The following is a 25,839-nucleotide window of genomic DNA, read 5'->3' on the forward strand; positions in this document are numbered from 1 at the left end:
ATATTGAAACAAATTTATGAAGATGAGTGTCTATCATGTACATAAATTTGTTAGTATTATTTTATAAAATTTAGAAAAGGTAGAAAAGTTTTGGAAATTGACAAACGATTGTGCACAGAAATTGATATACGCTAATACAAAATTATAAATAAAGTATAAAGGAAGTATAAATGAAGCAATCAAATAAGCGATTAATTGGAAATCAATCCAATGATGATTCGAAATTTTCAAGTTTACATTTTTTAGATTCAAAAATAAACTCGAATCAAATTCATTGTTATTCGATTCAAACTCAAACTATTTGCACGCCTTTGCTAATAATCTACTTATCTTATATTTTACATTGTCACTATATCTAGATATAGTGACAATACGTGTATGATAGAAATGAAAATTGATCGAACTTATTTATATAGGATCGAAAAAAGTCGTGGAATAAAATGTTTCCATCTATAACCGAATCTTTCTGACAGTTGCGCCGTTTTATGTTACATACTATATACCAAAAACGAAAAATTCTTTAAACGATAAAATGAAAGATATAGCAATTGAAAAGTCAGTCAAACACACGGTTCTTTAGCTGCAAGTCAACTGCTTGATCGATGGCGAACATCAAATCGCCCATAGGCACTGACAAGTCTAACAGAGAAATGTAGGTGGACGATGAGGGTGAAAGACGTGTGGGTGGCTTTTTCATTGATCGCATCGGAAAGAATCTTATGAAAGACGAACAAGCTGGAGAGAAGTTGACACGTGGCAATGTATCCAATTGCTACAAAATGCATATAAACGCAGAAAGCAAATTTATCTCTTCGTATATTACGCAAAAAGTTGATATCTTTGCATTTTGTCCTTCACATTCAGATTTTAAAAAGACTTTGCACTGGATTATGTCACAGTTAATTGCGAATCATCGTGAGAAACTAAATTTTTTGTTTGAACAACTTTTCCATGTTTTACGGACTTGGCATTCCGACTGATGTGTTGCGACTTTAATTGCTCTTTAATTGCTCCGTCACTTAAACTTACCGCTTGCATTCCGCGATCCGACACGATGAATGTGCGTGTAGTACAGACATTGTCTATATAATATCGAGGATATGAACCAATTTCTGCCAATAGAGTCAAAATTTCCCATTGTCACGTTTCTATCGTGAAGAATATTTTAATTGAGAAATCATTTTTAGTCTCTTTTATAACCATGTAAATAACAATAAGAAGTTTATTTTATATCTTTTATTGTCAGTTATTGATAATAATATAAGATTCTTGATCTCTTAACTTTCTAATCTATGATTTATGAGTTGGAAAGTACTATAATGCATTACTCGTAACGCCGTTACCATTACCGTTAGTTTTCGGAAATGATTGTTACTCTTTTCTGTCTGTAATGATAATGGTAACGTCTTTACATTTTTGCAATAACGATGATTTTATCGTTAAATAAATAATATAAAAAAACATTATAAATTTCATGTAATCAAATACGACATAGACAATTCGATGCCACTCAAAATAAGTCATTAAAATTTCGTAAAAACTTTCTAAATAACGGTAATGTCAAGGCTAGAGGAACAGAAAAATTTAAACAGCAAGATGTAAACCATAAGAAAATCAACATATTTGATTTGCTATTATTTATGTTATTGCTTACTAACTACTTACGTTTTTTTTTTTTTATATGCCATTAACATTACGCGTTACATTTTAGAATCAATAACGAGTAATGGTAACCAGTTATTTTTTTACAATAAATAACTGTCATGTTAATGTGTTATTTTTATAAAATAGTCCTTATAATCTTATGATTCATCAATATTCATCAATATAAATGTTACTTATAAAATTTAATTCTGAAATGTATAAATATTAGTATATATAAATTGAAAAAATTTATTCTATAAAATTTTCTGATTTGGAAAACTTGCTGCATGTTTCACATAGTTAATTTATTTACAAGTGTTAAACGGCAATTGATGGAGATTGCATTGAATTTAATCCATAGCTTTAATAGCAGCAAGTTGAATTATTCTTAAAAAGTCTCGCGCTTTTCCAATCTTACGCATAATCTTTCCCACAATTGAAGAATCTAGCCCGCGAGGCGTCCATCAAGCATTTCAAGTTACACGCACGACGTTAAAAAGGACAGGTAATTTAGTGCGCGTTACGAAAGGATGAGGCACTTGGTGCCACACGATGCTCGATCAGGGATGTTAAATGATATCGGCCCGAGGTCAGATATTCGCGCGGGATCTACGTCGCAGATCGGGTAGATTATTGCACGACGTTGAGAAGAATGATATAGGCAAACACCCACGTATAAGCGTTATCGGCCAGGCGATCATCGATCGACAATCGCGGTCGCGCGAGTAAATCTCAAAAAAAAAACTTCTCTAGGATCTCAAAATCGAAATTCGAGTCTTGCTCGAATTATCATACGCTTAGAAATTAGTATACAAAAAATAACGGTACTGTTATGTGAACATCGACAAAATTTTCAGTGCAATTCAAGAAATAATTGTGAGTCATTTTTAAAGAAATTGACATTGTTTATTCTAAGATATTTGAACACACTATTAAAAATACAATAATAAAATTTAATATATTTTTAAGTTACACGTGAAATTTTATGTACATTAAATTTAATATGTATCTATAACTGAAAAGTATGTGCATGAAATTCAGTGTATTTTTGACAACATTAAATTTATATTAAGTGTATATTAAATTAAATGTTTGTAAAGTATATCTGCTTGGAATTTGCTTCCGTCACACTACATTAAATTCTGCTGTTGATTTTTAACAGTGCAAAATTGTTAAACAAATACAGTTACATGTATGCATTAAATAATATTATCCAAACTTAGTATAAAAATGACTAAAATTAACTATTATAGATTACAAAAGACGTACATTTTTAATTTTTTTCATTAGTACATACTTCATGAAAAGTTAAAGGGATAAATTAGATAAGGGATAAGTTTAAATCTTAAAAGATATAAATTAGATATTGAATCATAAAAAAAATGAAAATATATATACGTATTTATGATACAAATCAAAATTCATTAATTGACACCATGCGATAACATGATGCATACCGAGCTATAGTTAAATATACGATGACTCTTGTTTTCTCGCATATTACACTTCTTGAGATTAACCACGATGTGACCCCGATATCTGTGACTTCTTCCTCTTCAACGAGCAAAGACACTGAAAAAAGATGTATGTTTATCTCAGGGTAGTCGACGCCTGCTATGAGATTCACGCGAGATAAATCGATTTTTTTTCCTCTGCACACGTATCTTTTTACCGATCAAATAATAAATTTTATTCGCAAATATTCTTATAATTATGAATTTTCTGTTTTAAAATTAATACGCAAGTATATAATTTTTTAAAAATTTAATATAAATTCTCTCTTTTAAAATTGATTAATCATGAAAAAAAAAGATACTATTCAAATTTTATTTATAATAGAGATTTTAACCTTATTTAAAATTATCGATTAATTGAAAATTTAACAAAGTTAACTAAAATTAATTAAACATAAAATATAAAATATAGGAAGATAAAAATGTATGCATATAATATATACAAATGTACATTTTGTATTATTATAACTTTATTTTTATATTTCTATTTAATTTTAATTTTTACTATATATTACATAAAAATTCAATTATAAAATAAAATTAGAAAATATTTCAGTAAAAATGTATAGTTATAAATATATTTGAATAACATTCATGACATTCCTTAAAAAAAAAAAAAGAATTGATAAAGTATTTCAATAAACTGATTACAGTGATATCAGTAACTGATGAAAATATCGTCAGCTACTGATACAGTAATCAGTTTATTGAAACACTTAACAGTTTTTTTTTTCTAAGAGTTTCAGATAAATAGCAAATATATGCTGATTAGCATCAACATGCTATAAAATGTTTCAATGTATACACGTTTATCTACGGTTAAGTGATTCCAAAGACAGACAAAGCTTGGTGTAATTGCGAGTACAAGACGCTCGTATATCAAAATCTTTGTCAGACCAACGACGGTGGAAAGCACTCAAGCAAGATTGTTATCCGCTGCGCAAGTTGTATGCATCAACAAACGAGGGTTGCAGGCGATTCAAACTCGCACGAGTTGAACATACAATGCAGTGTATGCCACTTTACAATAAACATAATTTATTTTGCTATTCTATTATTTTTTTATTATTAGAAGTGTCTCGCAGTACATGACGTAACATGCAAAATAATTAAATTATCTATTCTAAATTATTAAAAAAGTTAGAGTGAATTATATACGTATGTATGTAGTACATACATATATAAAATCTACAGATTTTAAAATATATTTAGTATTATTAATATAATTAATAAGTTATAAACTCCGTAAGTTAATATATTAATTGAATGTAAATAACTAGCAAAGACATAAATGATAAAAATTTGTTTATCGCGGGAATGCGACGCGCATTATGTTGCAACCCACTATAACACCCACTAAAGTATCTTTCGACGGAGAAAGAGCGTTTATCACCGTAAGTTGAATTTCACTTCGCGTATTAGCATTCGCAAACTGTATGAGGGAAATCTATTTTTCGTTAGATGACAGCAGCACTGAGTTCTTTTGGCTAAGTAGTATATAAATCCTAGTCGCTAACGCCACGCATTGAATTCAGAATCAATGTTATCACGTGCAATCTAGTTGAACAACGCAGTAGAAAGCATTCACTCTCCGTCATCTAGCGATTTTTATGACGTTCCACGTAATATGTCTCTCATTGTCACCGCCTATTTCATCTGCGAGATTTAATACATTTGTGAATGTGTGCACATATTGTGATTGTCATCCACATAATATTCACTAGAAATCATTGCCTATTCAATGAAAATACTTCCTCAAATATTGTGAAAGCTATGTGAAACTTCAAGAAATATTTATTTATACACGAATAAATATATTTAATATAATTAAAATATATTTAATATAATTATGAAATATAAAATATACTGACTATAATTACATTAAATATAATAATAATTTCACTTATCTAAATTTATAAATTTTTTTTTGTTTTAAGAAATAGACTAACGTTTTATTTTATTTATCAGACTGTACAATTTACACTCACACTCTCAATGTTTTAATAATTGTTTAATAATTGTTATATGATTATATAATAATCCTACATAATACAAATGACATTTATAAAGCATACGAACTAAGTTATCGAAATTTAGAAACTGAAGGCTTCTCTAAATTTATTCTTTTTTTTTCTTAATCAACAACAAGAAATTTTGGCCGTGAATGCCCGAATTTTCTGAAACTAGCTGCAAAAAAATAATAAAAAATTTGTTTTATAATGATTTTTGCAACTAAACTATTTTTACTATTTTTTTACTGCAGTTTTAAATAAATAACTTTTAAATAAATAACTTTAAATTTTTAACAAGTAAGTGGATCTAAATGAATTTTTGCATGAATATTTATTAGAGTTTTATTAGTATATATAAAAACTTTAATTTAATTTTGGTAATACTACTTTCCCATTAAATTTACAAATAAATACTACAAAATGCAATTTCACATAAGAATCAAGAGTAAACAAAACATTAAATAATTTAAATCAGTAAGTGAATTGTGCTCAAATTTTATACAAACACTTGTAATACCAAATATTTTATAAAATTTTATATTTTTGTCAACGTTCTGAGACATGACGCATACATCTTTAAGTCTTTAGATGCTATAATTTTTTTTTAATATTATAGTAAATAGAAATTTATAAAAAATATTTTAAAAAATTAAATATTATTTTTATTAAATAATCTTTTGTAATAAAAGATTTGAAAATGATAACATTTATACGAGCAATCATTGAAAATCCAAAATATTTTATATCTGGGAAACAAACAAGTTTATATACTTTTTTTACAAACGAGTGATCCAGCTTGTCGGCTGCTGAGATTACTGCCGAGGTGAGATGAGAGACAGAGAGGAGCTGAAGAGGCCGCCGTAAAACATAGGTGGAGAGAACAAGATGTAACGAATGTACGATGTATCGTCAGGCGAGAGAGAAGCGAACAAAGCGCATTCCACATGCCATCATTTGTTCCTTGTCTGCGCCGTCCTCGGTACTTCATTTCGATTCGTCATTATTTCCTCGCCTCACTTTGTGCTTTATTAACGCGCGAGAGTCAAAAAAGAAAACGGTACCTGAGCGATTTTCTTGAAAACAATCTTGTACCACGACTTAATGATGTTGCTCTGTGACACAACCTGAAAAATCGATATGAGTACGTAGCAATAAATTACTGCCATAGGCAAATATATTATTTTGTAACGTTATAGAATTAACAATGTACTTTCTAAAAATATATGTACGTAAACTTGCTTTAATAACTTTAACGTAATCTGATTTTTATTACTTTATATTAATCTGTCGCATTTTTAATTATTTAAAATAAAAAAAAACAAATTTACGATAACTAAAATACTAGAATACTTTTATACAAAAAGGTCTCGTACTTTGGATATTGGTTATATCCCAATATCTACAATATTTTAATAGTGATTCATAATAGAGCTCTTAATTTTAAATTTGTTTTTACACTCTATATAATAATTTGTTATTCACAAAACTAACGCTCATAATCTCCATTAAACAAAGTATTTTTTGAAACAATTACTGCTGTTTCTTGTAAGATAGCCATCTAGTCTCTTTCTATTGTACGATATGATAAGATTGTAAAAATCGCTTCTCTGATAGCGATAATTAAAACCAGTTTTTATTCATACTTATCATAAGTATATTGTCATATGATATAAAAACTAGGTTAGAATCTATTAAAGTCTATTATCAAAAATGTTTATCTAGAAAATAGGGATACGATTTATTAAAAACTTTGGACGTCGGCTTGTAAATGAAAATAATACTTAAAAAATTATTTGCGAAGAAATGGCTTTAAAATGATAAATATAAATATAAATTATTCCTTCAACTTAAACAACTTCTATTGTAAATCCTTTTTCTTTCCTAGAACATTTATCTTTTGTGTCATCCTCGATTCTTCAATTATATGCCTTAGGCAAAAGTGAAGCAAAGGGTTAACTTGAACATAAGCGCCGCGCCGCGAATGCCGGTGGCGCGAAAAGTCGAAACAAGAGAAGGAAGAAGAGTCATGATCGAACGGGGCGACGTGAATAAAACGCCGCCGCACCGTCGACATAACGAAATCGAAAAATGGAGGTACATGAACGCGGAGACGTACCGCATCGTAGCCTTCGGCCCAGCCGCGCCACAGGGAGCGGAGGAACTTAACCGCAGACTCGAAAGCAATAAACCATAAAGCTATTAATGTTACGCCCTGGGATGGTTACGCCACGGTTATAACGTATACGCGAGGCTTATACAACCCCGGCTCGGATGTATCCTTCTCGTCCTTCGTTCTCCAATCCCGCACCCAAGATCTATATGCGAGACCGGCCAGGATTGTAGTTGAACGATCGTGCAATGATGACAAAGCAATTCGTTTTGAATCTCGGCGAAAGCCTAGAATTGCTCAACACTAGTCGTGAATTAGAATATTTTCAACGTCACAATGACAAGACGCTTTGGAGAAGAAAATTGGCTGCCGCTCAAGTTGCGAATTAAATTGATTGATTGATAATCTTAATTCTGGATAAAGTGTTTAGAAAAAGTCTGCCAGTTTAAATGAGAAACTCTTCTTTGTGTTTAAAAATATTTAAGATATAATAGAGCGTAATCAAGAACAAAATTAAAATGATTATAATATATTATATTATGTATCTATAATAGCATAATCTATTGACATCTGCATGAACTTCTCACGTTGAAGTTAACAGTTCCGTTTGAACGCGATATTTGGTCCATTAGGTTGCAAGCATATAAAAATTGCTTCTTTTTTTTCATTATAATTTTTTGTTTTAATCACAAATTGTTTTACGTTATTTTCCAACAAGTAACGAGTTTCTATTTATAACGATTTTTATCCTGGAATTTGTTGAACACTAATATTTTATACTGTGAAGTTTATCTGTTCACGAGGTGAAGTCTATTAGTCTTGTGTTCACATAGTGATTAGTCTTTTTATCTGAAATTATTGTTTCTTTTTCTAGATTTTTCAATCTTCTACTTCAATCTTTTTTTTCCTTTACTTTCGACATCTTATTAACTTGAGTCTCTTCAAATGAATTCTTCATTCATCTTAATTTTGCTTCTATTTATTAGGTTATCTTCTTGTATTTTTCTTTAACTTTTACTTATTAACTTGAATTATTCTTCACTTTTGCTTTATAGTACTTTTTTATAGATATTTACTATTATTTTTGTATTTTGCTCATTGAAATTAGTTTAAGAGATCTTAAAGTATTATTATAAATTGCTCTCTCTCTCTCTCTCTCTCTCTCTTTTTCTCTTTTTACACTACTCCGAAATCCTTTCTCATCTTGAATTTTCTTTTTCTTTTTCTTTTCTTCGAGAAGTTCGAGCCAATAGTTATTTCGCGCGTTTACGATACCCGGATTTTATTTTGTTGGGCATTTAGCCGCAGGGCTCCGTTTTACAGAGGGAATGGGGGAGGGGGAGGAGGAGCTGAGAGAAAGAAGAGGGCAAGAGGGATCTTAACACCCAGAAACGATTTGGAGGGTGGGGATTGTGTGAGGCTCGACAGTATTGATGTTTATAGGCTCAAATAAACGGCGCCGCCGTTGCCGCCGCCATCAGAGTGCGGTTATTTCGTATTACTTTGGGACTTTAATAGAGAAGGGAGCATTTTAAAGTGTCGCATAAAAATCTCTCTTTCTAGAAGGTGGTCGAAGAACCACATATGGCTCAGTGCGACGCACTATTTTTGCGTTCACAAAAGAAACCTCTTCTCTTTCTCTCACCACAGGAATTCGGCGTTGCGTCCCGCCATCCTGGCACCACTGACTTCTTCACGACTTATGTCTTTTTGCCACTCATATTTCGCAATTTTTGTCAGATTTATCATTGAAATCTGCATTTGAGAATTGTAAAAGTCCCTCTTTTGTTGCCATTCTCTTTGTATAACTATTAGACATAAATATCTTCTCTTTATAAAATGAGAAGAGACTCCTACATTAATTCCTTATACTGAAGTTCTTTTGAAGTACGAATTAAATTAAGAGCCTATATATTTCTTCTTTTTCTTCATATTTCTTTTTATTTTTTTATAACTGGTCATTCTTGCTAAATTTATTTTCTAAATGAACGTAAGTAGTATCCATTCGTTGAATAAAATTAATATCTTAAACTGCGATTATTACTTTCAAACTACGATAACTATTTGCAGTTAGTTCTAGCAGCGAGGTTGGGTTTCCTACAAATTTTGCAGATAATGAAGAAGAAGGTGATATTCGCGCCATGCCCGTAATCAATATCATCGCCATTGTCTTCAGCTGCGGTGCAGGCGTCGTAAATTTGGCAGAATGTTAATTCCACGCGCGAGAGCGAGCGGTTCTCGCCGGGCAATTTTCGCAGCCCCGCCGTCGGGGATAATCACCACGTTTCTGCCGAGGTGTATCCCAAGTCTAAAGGATCTAATGATGAATTTCGTGCTGCGCGGGTGAGCGAGCCTCGGAGCTTGGAAAACGAGAACGAGGAACGTGTCAGCCCGACCTTAACCGACGCTTCTCGGAGAACTTCCACTTTTCTCCTGTCTAAACGTCCGTACGGCCATCACGTTTGTGGTGTTCCTTTTTATCGGACCACCTTCCACCAAGCGCACATCGAAGCGTCCATAAGTTCTTCCCGACGTGTTGGTTTGACTCTCTATACATTTTGATCTAGGTCATAATTCCTTTACCGAATAACATCTGTCGATTGCATTAGCTCTAAAAATGTCAGTCACGCAATACATTATCTATTTTTAGCAGCAATAAAATTGCGTATAAGCAATAAAATAGAATGCAAAATTACTTGAATTTGTTTCTTATAATTTATCAAAAAGAAATTCTAATTACATTCTGAATATTGTAATTGAAATGCTAAACTTCATAAACGTAGAAAAAAAATATAAAACTGTGCTCTATTAAAATGAGACAGAAACCTGATGAGACAGAACGTACAAACACTAAAAAAAAGTCTTGCTAATGTAGATTTCTAAGTGTTACAAAATTTACCGCTATTTTTTTGTATCTGTTAAAATATTGTTTGTCACATATAGAATTTACAGTTACATTATTTTAGCAATCCTAGAAAAAGGTCTTACTGTCAACATATAGTCAAATTTTATAACAAGTATGATTGGTCTTAACATGAATAGGCGCTACATAAAAATTTTCTTTCTAAATTTCACACACAGTTCAGATATAAATTCTGTCTCTATTATTTAGATTGATTAAGTACCAAACATAAGTGATGCCACAATATTTACTAATCATTTGTCTATCTTACTTAATTCTTTTACAGCCAAAAATTCTGACTATACTTGCAAGACCATTTTTCTAAGTGAAAGAAAATAATGCAATTGCTGAAAAGAAAGAAATGACAATTAGCAAAGTTGCATGCCCTGTAAAGAGTCCTATAGATTTTCATTTTGTACGTTCACTGAGAATACAAACAAGCTCATCTAACTTTGCTCATTAATGTAATAGTATGTGGACAATTCTATAACATAATATTTAAGAAAATATTATTTAAGAAAAATTTATTGAAACAAATGTTTCCTATTTATCAATCCAATAATTTTTTAAATTTTATACAAAAATATGTCTTTCCTTATTCGAAAAATTTAACAGATACTTTGAATACAGCAAATGCAAAAAATCTGATCGATTATTGGTATGCTACTTAACTTAATTATATATTATTTTTTTTTATGGAAACCATATGTACAAGAGATTTTTATTCGTCTGACAGAAATCTGTAAATTCTACGATTTTAAAGCGGCATTTTTTCTTCTACAAAAAATCGTAAGACAAATATTCCGACAAATATTTGCCATGCCTCTTCATTATGACAATCAAGTCGTTCATCTTCGATGCGGCTCGACTTCGTGGGACAAAAGGTAGGTTGACAGAAAACCTGCGTGGTCCCACCGGCAATGCAGATTCACATTCGGTCTGCATTCTCGAGGCTTCTGGCGCCATGCCACAGTAAGCGCACATTTGGCATCCTGCGACTCTTGTCAGTAGCATCTGGCCGATACAAATACACGAGTACTCAGATTCGCTTTCGTGTTCCGCCGGTTCTTACCTTCCTTGGTCCACGACTCCCGGCATTGTCGGCGACGACGACGAGTCTTCTTCTGCGACACAATCCCTCGGGTACCTCGCGCAAGAAGGATGTCCTTACCGCGCAATTATTTTCACATGATTCCGATCACCGGTCAGATTAAGACCGCCCTTTCGGCACCGCGTGCCGATCGCAGCCGCTCGTTTGCGAACTGCCCGCGAAGATGCGAGTGCGATTTAAGTTGCGTGCAAAACCAAATTCCAGGGGAGTGAACGTGCGACTATGTTCTTCGCGACGATCGTTTCTTTGCGTTGCAAGGAATTTGCGCGAAGCTATCTAATAAAGCCTTGAGCTCTTTTTTATATGACCGTTTTTATGTGCCAAGGAGAATTTACTTGTTTAGTTAATTTCTATATAGCATACTTTGTGATATTTATGATTATGTCATAATTATTAGGAGTTATTATAAGAAGAAGGAAAATTATACACTACAATAAGATAATATTTCTTCAAAATATCTTAATTTCTTATTACATTAAGAAAGATTAGTTTATTTATTCAGAATTCTCCGTAGAATTATTGCTGATAAAGAACAAGTAAAAGGATATAAAGATTTTTTTTATATTAATACGTATATAATACCGGTAATCAGTCAATTCTTATATTTAAGACCGTCTTAAGTATATAATTATCTTAAGATGTCATTCACCAATCAGAGAGTTGTATTAATATCTTAAGACATTACTTAAGATAGTCTCGAAATAAGACTTGAAATAAACTTATGCGTTTTATGATAATATGTAACCTTAATTGCCGCAATAAAAAGATGTATTGTTTTGTTAAACTAGTTTTAGAAAAATAAGAATTGTATTTCATTATCTTATTAAATTTTAGTTTTGTCATATAAACATACCTGTTTCCAACTTTTACTAGCGCGTATAAAAAAATTCCAGGTAAAAATAATATTCTGTAGCTATAAACTTTCTCTTCTCAACCATATCAGATATTCAGCTTTGTTTCAAGAGGAGAATTATGAATTAATTTTATTTGTATATGACACTAACTCTCATGCTAAGTTTATGTAGACGTTCTTTCAATATTAATATTAATATTACTTTATATACAGTTAATAATTTTTACTAAGGAATACGAGCGACTTTGTGGCTTACGGAAATGTTTTGTCTTATTCTGTAAACTACAAACGTTTGTTTATAAACCATAACTTATATACGAAGTATGCATACGCGGCCTCTGAATGTAAGCGTCAGTCATTTAAACACAGTCAACTCAAGATTGCAATTACACAACAAAATCACGGCGTATACTGCATTTTATAGAAGTGGTTCGCCCACCAATACGTTTCATACGTAAAACGCTATCTCTAGATCACGGGAAAACTCTTCACAGTGTGGGTGGTATTCAAACTATCGTAATCGGAAATGAATTACGCGAGATTTCTTCTACGTACAGAAAATCCACATCTAATCTCAATATTTGGTTTCAATCCCGTTAGTCGAATTGCTCAATAAAGTTACTGTATTAAACTACGTATATACTTGAAAGATATTGTTATATGTAATTTATAGAACTCATTGATGAACAAAGACCGTTAAATCATAGTTTCAATATTAATTCAAATGTAAAACTGATTTACGCAATAACAAATATGATGGCAATTAAAAATAGATATTAAAAAAGTATTCTCTTTTGAAGGGTTGCCAAGATTTTTTTTAAGGCGAGTAACATTAAACTTTGCATATTTTTTTGATACTCACTGATCACATATTTTAATAATACTTTAATATTTTCTAAATTGAAAGATGTTACTTTCTTGCTACTCATTAATCACTAATAGTAAAAAGATTTATAAAGAAAGTGGGATAAATGGTAAAACTTTCTTCTACACCAAAAATTAAAAAAAAATCTTATTCAAAAGAAGTGTTGCTATCATTGAAATTTCGTTGAAATTGGCTATTATTCTTCTTTCTTAAGTATTTTGATCTTCTTTTTGTCATTTATAACGTAGGTTGCGCTTGTAAACGAACTTTATCTCTTTTATCGGTAAATATTTTTGACTGTGGTCTAATTTTAGTTTCCATTATTTCATTTTTGAAACATTTCCATGACAGTAATATATATTGTTCAATGTTTAGTGACAAACTAACTTAATAAAACCGTATTCTGTATTTTTAATTTTATCTTACGACTATGTGCAAGTCAAAATAAATGAATGTGAACAGTATAATATAGTTATAAAGACATCATCCATGATAATGACTTAAGTATTTATGAATTTCCTTTTTATTCAAAAACATCCAATAATAAACATCATACTCAATTAAGGTCTCTGCAAACAAACCAATTTTTCAATATCGGTCTATACGTCGCTTACTATTTTATCTATAACTTTGTCAAATTACTAAATATCGATAAAATATTTGAGGAATTTTAAAGATTTAAAATAATAAGATTATTAAACTTAAGAAATCCATTTTTTTTTATCTTTCAAAGGAGAATTCTTTTAAACTAAATAATAATATAATAATTATAGTTTAGTCTTTATAATATTATATTAAATTAAATAAATAAAATAAAATTATATTAATATTACTGTTATTATGATTATTTTCTTAAATTTATTTATATTTTTAATAAATCGAGAAAAAAATAGAAGTTAAAGTAATAACAATCTCTTTACACATTTCAATCTATATATATCTTAATATTTATATAAATTTAGAAACGTAACTTATGTGTTAATGATTTTGTTTGTAGTTTGCATCGGTACAAATGGCCGTCTCTCCGTGCCGTCCAACAAACAACATCACTACCGGAATCTTCGAGACCGGTACACCAACTGTACTTACGTCGACGGCAACCTGGAGATCACATGGCTCCAGGAATCCTTCGACCTCAGTTTTCTCCAATATATACGGGAGGTCACCGGTTACGTGCTCATCAGTCACGTGGACGTGCGCAAGATCGTCCTCCCGAGTCTACAGATCATCCGTGGCAGGACCCTTTTTAAGCTCAATATTCACAACCATGAATTCGCCCTCTTCGTTACAATGTGTCAAATGCACAACCTGGAGATGCCGTCCCTTAGAGGTACGTTGTCTACTTTATTCGTTTTATGTAAGGGATAAAATAAAATAAGGCATAAAGTACTTCCAAGACTTTATTCAAGTTGACATGACTGGAATGAGATTCAAGCGATAAATGACGTATCTGTATGATACGTTTGAATATTTAGTTATTTGTGTAAAGTAGTTATTTATGTAAACTGATTATATTTATAATTTATAATTTATAATTAATGACGTGACGTACAAACATTTTAACAATTAAAATGTTATTAATCTAAAGCTTACAAATATACAAATTTGATATTCTTTAATAATAAATTAAGTATCTCTTAAAAATAATAATATTGGTTGAACATTGTTAAGCGAGAAATTTAAGATGACCTGTCATTTCGTTTGCGACAACACCTAACTTGCCGCACTTGATTTCATCATAGATATACTCAATGGGAGCGTGGGCATGTACAACAACTACAATCTCTGTCACATGAAGACTATTAATTGGGAGGAAATAATCACAGGCCAAGGCGGAAAATACTTTTACTTGTACAATTTTACATCGCCAGAACGAGTATGTCCAGCATGCGATGAAAGTTGCGAACAAGGCTGCTGGGGCGAAGGTCCGGAGAACTGTCAGAAGTTCTCGAAGACGAACTGTTCGCCTCAGTGCTGACAGGGCAGATGCTTCGGTCCTAATCCGCGCAAATGTTGCCATCTTTTTTGCGCGGGTGGCTGTACCGGCCCCAAACAGAGCGACTGTCTTGCCTGTAAAAATTTCCTCGATGACGGCGTGTGCACGCAAGAATGTCCGCCTATGCAAAAGTAAGTCACCTCATACACTTCCATCTTTACACAAGATTAATGTAAAATGCTACAAAAGATGTTACGATCACGATAACTTTGGCCCATCATAATAAAAGTGATTTTTGGATGCGGGAAACATGTTTAGCGAGAAACACACGCGAGAAATAATAAAAAAATTCTCCAATCAACAAATGCTAAAATAACTAACAATTACAAACGGAAAAAAAGAAAGAAATTTCTTTATTTGCTTTTTTTTAGAATTTGTGTTTAAGAGAATCGTGCTTCAAAAAACAAATTATCTGTTTTAAAAACACACAATTTCTTTATATAATATTTATATTTTTAAAGTTAAACTTAATAATATTTATTTTGGTTTATTTATCTGTTGGTTGAAAAGTTTTTTTATCTTTTTCCTGTGTTCCGTGCAACAAATGCTTTCAAAAATCATTATTTTAAAAGGCCAAAGTTATCGTAATCACCCCAATGTTACAAAATACAGAGTAATATTTTAATTTACCGGCTCAGTCGTTTCTCCATAATTAATCAAACAAATAATATTTTTCTGAGCATTTAAGCATATTTTTCTACATAATAAATTATTTAAAAAACTAGGATTTTGCTTATATTGTAAATTGATTTAGATAACAAAATTAATAATAAAATTTAATATTTAATATCCAAATGTTGATGATACTTTTAGATATAATCCAACAACTTATTCATGGGAAGCCAATCCTGACGGAAAGTACGCATATGGGGCGACATGTGTAAGAAAATGTCCGGATCATCTCTTAAAGGACAACGGTGCATGCGTGAGATCTTGTCCACCGAAAAAGAAAACAGTAAATCTGGAGTGTGTTCCTTGCGATGGCCCTTGTCCAAAAACCTGCAAGGGCGTAGAAAAGGTGCACTCTGGTAACATCGACACCTTCAAGGATTGTACTATTATTGAAGGATCTATCACGATTCTGGATCAGAGTTTCGAGGGTTTTCAACACGTTTATCCAAATTATACGTTTGGCAAACGATACGAAAAGATGCATCCCGATAAATTAGAAGTCTTCAAAACGCTGAAAGAGATTACGGGTTATCTTAATATTCAAGGAGATCACAAGGATTTCAAGAACCTTTCGTACTTTTGTAATCTAGAGGTGATCAGAGGCAGAACGCTCACGGAATATTTTGCGTCGTTGTACATTGTCAAAACTTCTCTAGTATCTTTTGGTCTGAGTTCTTTAAAAAAGATTTATTCCGGCTCGGTCGTTATTTTGGAGAATAAAAATCTATGTTACGCACAAAGCATCAATTGGACCAGAATCAAGAAATCATCTGAACATGAAAGCCTTTTGTCTAATAATCGAAATGAAAGCGAATGCAGTGAGTATAGTAAAATGATTTAGATATAAATAAGATTATATAATTTTTTTTTTTAATTTAAAAATTAATTCTTTATTAACATTCTAAATGGAATAAATTTTTTGTATGGTAACATGTATATTTGTTATAATAAATTTTACTTTGAGAGCTATTTTTATGTTTTCAAGACTAAATTAAAATTATAATCACATGTTTGAACGACATTTACTCACTTTTATATAAGTAAGTTATATTAAATTTCTAATATGAAAACCTTACAAAGTATTGTTCGACTTGCAGTTAAAGATGGTCTCGTATGTGATGAGGAATGTTCAAACGAAGGATGTTGGGGACCGGGACGACAACAATGCTTATCGTGTAAAAACTTTATTCGAGGAAATGACTGTCTTCGAGATTGCAATGATACTGTGTAAGTCAATAAGCGTAGAATTAAATAATACGAAATTGAAAGTTTCAATAATATGACTTCTGTCCAATCGAAATTGCTATCCTAGATCATGGATTGAAGGTAAATTGAAAATCTTCCGCGAGAAATTAAGCCTCAATTTTTGCCATTTTTTTTTCCATCGTTATTCATCTCGTAAGCATATTACGTGTGTATTATGCAGCACGTGCACTCTTAATACTTTAATTGCATTAAAAAAGCAAGTGATATGAATGACAATCTGAACAAGTTGAATTACATTTAAATAATTTTTCACCATTTTATTTTTTTATCTTTGCAAACTTTTTATGTAATGTTTTATTCCCCGTTACTTTAATTAATCTTTTTTATTTGCGCCTTTTACCTGTCACTTCTGTACATGATAATTTATTGTCGCTTAATAATTTTATTTACGATTGTGCTGTCAGAATGTATCAAGCAGACGAAAAAACCTGTAAGATGTGTCACGAAGAATGCAAAAATTCCTGCACCGGTCCTAATGCCGACCAATGCAAAGAGTGCAAACATGTGCGAGACGGACCATTCTGTGTGCCCGAGTGTCCATCCTCGAAGTACAACGACAACGGCCAATGTAAACATTGCCACCAGAATTGCGTAGGCGGTTGCGAGGGACCAGAGAACAACATAGGCGCCAACGGATGTCATAGTTGCGAAAAGGCAATTATGAACGGCCATGTACCAGAGGGATGTTTGCAAAAGAAAGAGTCGTGTCCCGATGGTAAGTTATACCATCATTTTATAACTTTTGTATTAGCGTATGAATATATTTATATTCTATATAGAAAAATAGAAAAAAATTGATACTTTATATTAATTATTATTAAACAACCAATAATTATATTATATATAAAAAGAGTTTTGCTATGTTAATTATTTTTATTAATTCTACAAATGTTGGAAAATAATAATAAACGTCGTTACAAAGTATAATTAAAAATAATAAATTAATTATAATACATTTTTAAACAATATGATAATAAGAGGTAAATTTATGTAATTTCTCAGTGTTATAACAAGTATTATTTAATGTCGTATGTAAAAACGTTTATATAAATTTTTTTATTATAAAAATCGCAGGACATTATTACGAGTGGGTGAGTCCGTTGGAACAAGGTCCTTTAAAACCTCTCGCCGGAAAAGCTGTCTGTCGCAAGTGCCACCCACGTTGCAAGAAGTGCACAGGATACGGCTTCCACGAGCAAGTGTGTCAACAATGCACCAAGTATAAAAGAGGGGAGCAATGTGAAGAAGAATGTCCTGCCGATCATTTCGCGGATTCTGACACGCAGCTATGTATACCGTGCTTCGCAGAGTGTCGAGGATGTTTTGGACCAGGCCCTAATCAGTGCTATAAATGCCGGAATTATAAAATTTATATTGTACGTAGACGTCAATATTAAAGAAGTAGTTTTTATTACGCTTTATATCTATATCTGTTTTATTACAATACATAAACGTCATAGACAATACAACATACTTGGGGGAAAAAAAAATATAAAAAGGAAAAAGAGATCTTTTATTTTAGCAATATCAACATCAAAATACACATATCTTCATAATTATAATTTATAATAACATGCGGCAATGAACATTTCAACGATGATAATAACGCTTATTCAACATAAATTATATACAAATAATTATAATTCAGAAAAAAATTTTTTATCAAAAATATAAAATTATTTGTTAAATAAGCACTATCATTCTTGCTGAATTGCTCGTTGTGGCCTTTATTGAATTATTAATTCTTTTTTTTACATTACCAAGCTCCTATATTTTTTATTATTATTTATAAAACCTTTATATGTATGAAAAGATTGACAGTTATAATATTAATTTATATAATTTACATATTTAGGATAGGATAGGCGATCCCGACGACAACTCAACATCCTTTAACTGCACGGAGACCTGTCCACTAGAGTATCCTCACAAGATCTTTCCTCCTGACAGTGAGCCATACTGTTCTATAGAAACATTAGGCCTCGGTTACCAGATGGAAAACGAATTTCATCCAGCTGTTTTGGCTGGTATTGGTGTTTTATTAGTGGTGTTTGTTACTGTCGTCGTTGTGTTACTGTACTTCTGGCGAGTAAAAACGAAAGCTAAGGAGAACACAGTGAAAATGACGATGGCTTTGACCGGATTAGACGACAACGAACCACTTCGACCGACAGGTGTAAAACCAAATCTTGCCAAACTGCGAATCATCAAGGAAGAAGAGATGAGGAAAGGCGGTATATTGGGTTATGGTGCTTTCGGCAACGTGTACAAAGGCGTCTGGGTACCCGAAGGAGAGAACGTAAAGATCCCAGTTGCTATAAAGGTTCTTCATGATGGCACAGGTGCAAATACGTCCAAAGAATTTCTCGACGAGGCTTATATTATGGCTAGTGTTGAGCATCCAAATCTGTTACAATTACTTGCGGTATGCATGACGTCACAGATGATGTTGGTGACTCAATTGATGCCCCTGGGCTGTCTGCTAGATTTTGTACGCAGGTATAAAGACAAAATTGGTTCGAAGCCACTGTTAAATTGGTGTACGCAGATCGCGAGGGGTATGGCCTATTTGGAAGAGAGAAGATTAGTTCACCGAGATTTAGCAGCGCGAAATGTCCTCGTCCAAACTCCAAATTGCGTGAAGATCACCGATTTTGGTCTTGCTAAATTATTGGACATTAACGAGGAGCAGTATAAAGCTGCAGGCGGAAAGATGCCGATTAAGTGGTTGGCATTAGAATGCATTCAGCATCGAGTGTTTAATCACAAATCGGACGTGTGGGCGTTTGGGGTGACCATTTGGGAAGTTCTCACTTATGGTGGTAGACCGTACGAAAATGTCTCTGCTCGAAACGTGCCAGAATTATTGGAAAAGGGCGAAAGATTACCGCAGCCCGCGATTTGTACGATTGATGTATACATGATTATGATTAAGTGCTGGATGCTTGACGCTGAATCCAGACCTAGCTTTAAAGAACTGGCCGAAGATTTCGCGAAAATGTCTAGAGATCCTGGTCGATATCTTGCCATTAAAGGAGATAAATACATGAGACTGCCTTCGTATACACTACAGGTAATTTTTGCTTGTATGCAAAATTTGCTCTATTACTGAAGATAATTATGTTGATATAATAATTAAAAATTATTAAAACTATTATGTAATGGATTTCATTGATATAATAATTGCGTTACGATCATATCAATAATGCTTCAAATTGTTCATATTATATCCATATACTTAGGCAATTTATTAATATAAAATATATTAGATATCGATAATAATCTATGAATTTTTAACGACTAATAATAAAAAATTGTATATTCCCGACTCCTAGAATGTAATAACTTTTGTAATGTAATTTTACTATAGAACAAAAAAATAAGAAGAACAATACAATTTCTATCAAAGCAGATTTTGATACTCAATAATATTTCTGTATTAACTATTAAATATATTTTTTTATAAACTACGTACCGATACGGATTATCGGACATAAAATTTTTAAATCAAAGTTAGAAATAATACCTTATAACTTTTTATAGTAATCATATAGTGACAAAAATTTCCAATGTAGAATTTCACAATACGGTTTAGCATTAGCTTTACTCTTAATTTGAATTCTCAGGACGAAAAAGAGATGATACGAAATCTCGCATCAGCAATGGATGGTCCTGAAGCTTTGGTGGATGCTGACGAGTATCTACAACCTAAATCACGAGCTCCACTTCCGCCTGCAATTTCCGCATCAAGTACTTCTGGCTCACCGCCAAATACGCCAGTGAAATCGTGCTGGCCGAACGGCAAGCCACTCGCCGCTGATTCTCCGACGCCACAAAATCAGCAAAATTGGGATAGAGAGCTCTTGAGGTATGGCGGAAATCATGGGAGCGGAAACGCGTCGCACGAGGCGAGCAATTCCGGTCAACACACGCATTACGCGCATCCCAATGGTCACTGCGGACATGTCGCAGGAATGGATAACTCGAATTCGAGATATTGCTCAGATCCATTGAAGATGGTCGGTGTTAGAGGTAAGCAAAATGTTAATTGCTAAAAAAAAGTGCAATAAAATGTCTATTGCGGCAATGATTGATATTGAATCATTATACGCGCAAACGTCGTGGGATGAAATTTAACGACTCAATGGGGAAATTTCAGATTGCGATGTGACAGATGACTGCTTCGATACAAAAGTGAATCAAGTAATGCACATTGTTGCGCATCAGCAGGCTCAAGTCGGAAACTTGAAATTGGATTTGCCATTGGATGAGGATGACTACCTTATGCCATCGCCACAACTGCCAGTCAATACAACGCAATATATGGATCTCATTGGGGAATCCAAACCAACAGGTGAGAAGTAAACTAATCTCATCTCTCTGTTCCTCTTCAATCCTTAGATTTTATCAGAGCTCGGTAACACTTCAGCGTACAATTCTGTGTACTTTTTTACAATTTAAACAGATATTAGAAACTTACAGTTTAAACACCGATTTCAAATAATCTAATTTTGGGTATTAAGATACTCTCGGAGATTTGCTATTACCTTCCGGGAGATAGATTCCGAGAAGTATTCGGAATCTATCTTTCGGAAGGTAATGGCAAATTTGAATATTTGGCACAGAGAGCACAGACGCAAAACTTTCTGCATCAATACTTACAATTTAATAATTTTATCTATAACGTATAACGTTGAAAATAGAAATGTATTAACTTTTAAGAAAATTTTTTTTACTGTATTTATTCGTACTTCTATATATACATAATTTCGTATAACGTCTAATTTAATTTTTCCTTACTCCATATATAATATTTATTTATTTTATCACTTTATATAAATGCATCTTTTATCAATAATTTTATATGTCTACATATACAGTATTTGTGCTCTTTACAAAACCGAAACTTTCTTATTTTTTATCTAGAACTAGAATCAAAGCGATTGAACAATGGATTCCGAAAGTATCCAGACTTCCTAACGATTCAAGGAAAGACATCGCTAGACAATCCGGAATACATAATGTCGCAGGATGAGGGTCCGCTAACGCCGCAAACCTTGGGTATTCCTACGCCGGACTTGGAAAAAGTTTTACCAAATGGCGCCTTCGGATCTCAAATTAGGCAACGAAGTTCCGAAGAAGAATCAGATCACGAATATTACAATGACTTTGATCGGTTGGAACGGGAATTGCAGCCATTAAAGCCTTTTAGGAAGAATGAAACGACGGTGTGATTCTAGTGGTGCTATCGCGAAAAGAACCGTTTAAGATTCTATATGGGACCAGGGATGATTATACTGATAAGAAATTTTTATTGGGATAAAAGATGAATCTTGGAGGGAAATAGAGAAGCATTGCTTTTCTACATCGCAGCATTATCTGACCACATAGTTACTCAATTTCTGAGTACAGGACCCATTGTACTTATAAAAGACACTTCACTCAAGTGCCGTGCTCGATTGTGATTAGATGTAAGACGCGTTAGAAACTCGTGCGTATTATGGAATATAAGTAAAATAAAAGAGACTATAATGACATACCGGAAATGGGAATCGCGCGACAGCGATACTCGCGAACAAGTAGTGCAAAGATATTCTTAATGTGCCATTTGTCGTGGCTTGTAAATAAATTACTTCTCGTAATAGTTTCTCGAGGATATAAGAAATATTCTAGGACTTAATTCGCAACGACAGCGTCAATATCGTCTTTGCTTAATAGTTTTTCTTTAGGACTATATTAAGGCATTTGAGCCCTGCCATCGCAAAACAAAGTCCTCAAATAAGTTTGAAAAATGGTACAAAATGGTAGAAAACGACATATAAATGATTTTACTTATTTGACTAAATCTTTTTACATTTGTCTTTGTAACATTAACTCTATTATTATATACGTGTTATAATAAATAATACGGCCCAATTTTTTCAAAGTAATGAAATTATAAATGTTGATCTTTATAAATTTTATAAACTTAAATCGATCTCGATCTTTCCCTTATTAGCTATTTTTACAAAGATATCTATACACTCTAAAAGTTAATATTCACAATGACAATATCAATTTTTCAACAAACTTGATTAAAAATGTGGTGTAATATTTTTTTTACACAAATTTAAATTTTATAATTGTAAAGTTATAAAAAAATTACAACGCAAATTATCAGAAAATCAGTGACCATTCGAACTCCAAAAAGATTCATAGTCGTTGTTAAAACTTTAATAGTAAAATTTAAACATTTTTGAACGGAATACTTGAAGAAATATATCAGGAAATCGCTCATTACATTATATAAAAGCTGTTTTAAAAGTATTTATTTCTTTTTTAAACACACAGGTTTGTTAATAGCATTTTACATCATTAAATAATAAATCTCTTATGTCTTTTTCTAATAAACATAAATTCAAATATGTTGTTAATTAAAAGTATTTTTTTATATTGACAAAGGATTTAATTTCAAATTTAGAATATAATAATGTATGAATGTATGTATACTCGAAATGGCAATAATATTTTTCAATTTTATTAATGTTCAATATAAATTCTTGTTAGAAGTTAATGTTTTTAAAGATGTTTTAGTATTTATAAAATGTTCCGCTTAGAATGACGAAAGTTAAGCGGTCCCGCTACAAAGGCCAGCTTGCAGCAGCGTCCTATAATATAAATCTGATTAATAGTAATCTTTGTTTTAATCTGCTTTATAGATCATAATGTGAGAGAGGGCAAAGAAAAATCAATTATCTATCGTTCAAAGCTCAAACTGTTAGACGTTAGGGCAACCAGGCCAAAATATTTGTGCGGTACACCGCTGACTGTGATATGAGTTACTTTACTTTCTTCTGACACTCAAATACCGCAATAATTTGCATTTTCCCTTTCCTCGCAGTAAGCTATGACAGCAAAGCTACATTGTCTTATTTTACTGCTGAAGATAAATTCGCCTCGCGTTGAGATACGAATCGATGCAGAGGAATGCGATTTTACTTAAAAATGGAAAAACAAAGAGACTCGAAAACGTTTTTCCTTCTTCTTATGCCATCATCTTTGTAGCGGAATCAATTGGCTGATGGAAATTATTAGTTATTTCATTTTTTATACGTGACGTACGATTTGTACATAATTTAGCGAGTAGAATAGTAAACAAAAAAACTCTGCAGGTGTAAGAAACGGAAAATAGTCGGACGGATCAGTGATTGTATGTTGCCAAAATATGGCAATCCGTGTAACTACACTAAGTAACAGTACGATAGGACGTGCCATGTTGTACAGAAAAAAAGAAGAAAATATGCGAAAGAGCAAATTTTATGATGAAAAATGGATCTTTATTGTATTTAATAAATTAACGGGAACTCTGTTCTACGAGCCTTGCATTTGCTATAAATGAGCAGGAGCGTGCGCGAGATTGGCGATCTTTTTTGGAAGTAATATTAGTAAATTGTAATCAATAAATTATCGTCATTTTGTGATTTGGAGGAAAAATGATGATAATATTACATTATTATTAAATTATTTGTCACATAACATTAATAGCTTCAATTCTCTAATTTTGATACTTTCCTTATAGTATCATAAAGTAATCAAATCAAGTTATTTCGAAAATATAAAGAAATAAAAATGTACATTTAGATATAAAACATTACTACATTTTTCTTAAATCATCCAACACCGATATAATATTTTTTACATGTAAGCACTCTGTAAAAAATATCATAAAATTCAATATATCTTTAAATTACACAAGTATATTAAATTTATTGTATCTATTACTAAATAGTATGTGCATGAAATTTAGTACACTTTTGACAACATCAAATCTTTTTAATGTAGTTGAAATTTATTTTTCTTAGATTACATTAAATTTTAATGCGTATTTTTAACAGTGTCCATTCGATATTAATTTTAACTGCCTAAATAACAAAATAGCAACAAATTTAATCAAATTTTGACCACAGATCAATAGTTATATATTCCTTCAATTTGTTCCAATGACAAAGCTTACTAACATGCTATGTCAGCAGATTAGTGACAGAAGTCAAATAGAATCTGCGCGCACGAACAATTTAATGACAAACTGGCAGCAAAAATCGAGCAGAAGTTACAAATTCTGTCCCAGATAACTAAGCATCTTAGCGAAATCGCGTAAATTTATGATTATAACTAATAATGCTGGCAATTTGTCTTTCATTTATCTTCAACGATTTCAAATATACCGATATTAAATCAACACGCAGTAATGTATACATGTATACATTGCCGTAACGGCAACAGTATGAATTTTAATGATGATGATTTCAAAGTTACAAGCAAGTTGCTAGCAAGTTAATATTCAAAGTTATCATATTGCGAAGGCATCAATTTGTCAACCAATGCTGACTCAGCTATTGCAATTCTAATAGCAACACATATAATTGCAAGCAACATGTCAGCCATAATATCGACACATTGCTATTTTCTTGACTTCTGCTGTCTACTGGTATAGCATATCAGCAGACACTTTTTTATATTTATGACGGCAGTTTACCGACATTATCAGATATTATAGACTCTACGTACAATTTGTTGCCTTTCGACCAATAAAAATTGATAGCATGCTCTACTCAAAATTTGTTTCTGCAGATTTGATTCGGGTAGAGAAAAAAGAATATATACATTTATACACAAAATATTTCTTTGTCTAACATTAAAATACAAAATGATATTAATTATAAATTTCCAAAAATATTTGCACACTTTTTCTATCGCAATCGTATTTTATGATGATCGAAATAAAAACGAAAACATTTGTAAAAAATGCTTGCGAAAAAATAATCCACACTGATTTTCAATCTCGCTGCATACCGTACAGTATCTTACACGTAATAATGTAGCCAAGATGTATCGTGTACATTGCATTAAGTGTT

General features: G+C 31.9%; 2 protein-coding genes across 2 annotated transcripts in view; both read left to right on the forward strand.

Annotated features, from left to right (window-relative positions):
* Positions 1-15,142, forward strand: part of LOC105193397 (epidermal growth factor receptor) — a 62,370-nt gene extending 47,228 nt beyond the window's left edge. Inside the window, 2 exon segments of the mRNA XM_026134936.2 lie at positions 14,009-14,341; positions 14,754-15,142. Coding sequence (XP_025990721.2) covers positions 14,009-14,341; positions 14,754-15,142 — 722 coding nt within the window.
* LOC105207029 (epidermal growth factor receptor) lies at positions 14,906-24,573 on the forward strand. The gene is made up of 9 exons (XM_039456093.1): positions 14,906-15,138; positions 15,821-16,497; positions 16,777-16,906; positions 17,350-17,660; positions 18,020-18,321; positions 18,801-20,018; positions 20,572-20,977; positions 21,105-21,299; positions 21,872-24,573. Exons 1-9 carry the CDS (start codon positions 15,131-15,133, stop codon positions 22,177-22,179), a joined length of 3,555 nt encoding a protein of 1,184 aa, XP_039312027.1. The 5' UTR covers positions 14,906-15,130; the 3' UTR covers positions 22,180-24,573.
* Positions 24,574-25,839: the final 1,266 nt, after the last annotated feature.

This window comes from Solenopsis invicta, chromosome 1, assembly GCF_016802725.1.
Source record: "Solenopsis invicta isolate M01_SB chromosome 1, UNIL_Sinv_3.0, whole genome shotgun sequence".
Classification (NCBI taxonomy): domain Eukaryota; kingdom Metazoa; phylum Arthropoda; class Insecta; order Hymenoptera; family Formicidae; genus Solenopsis; species Solenopsis invicta.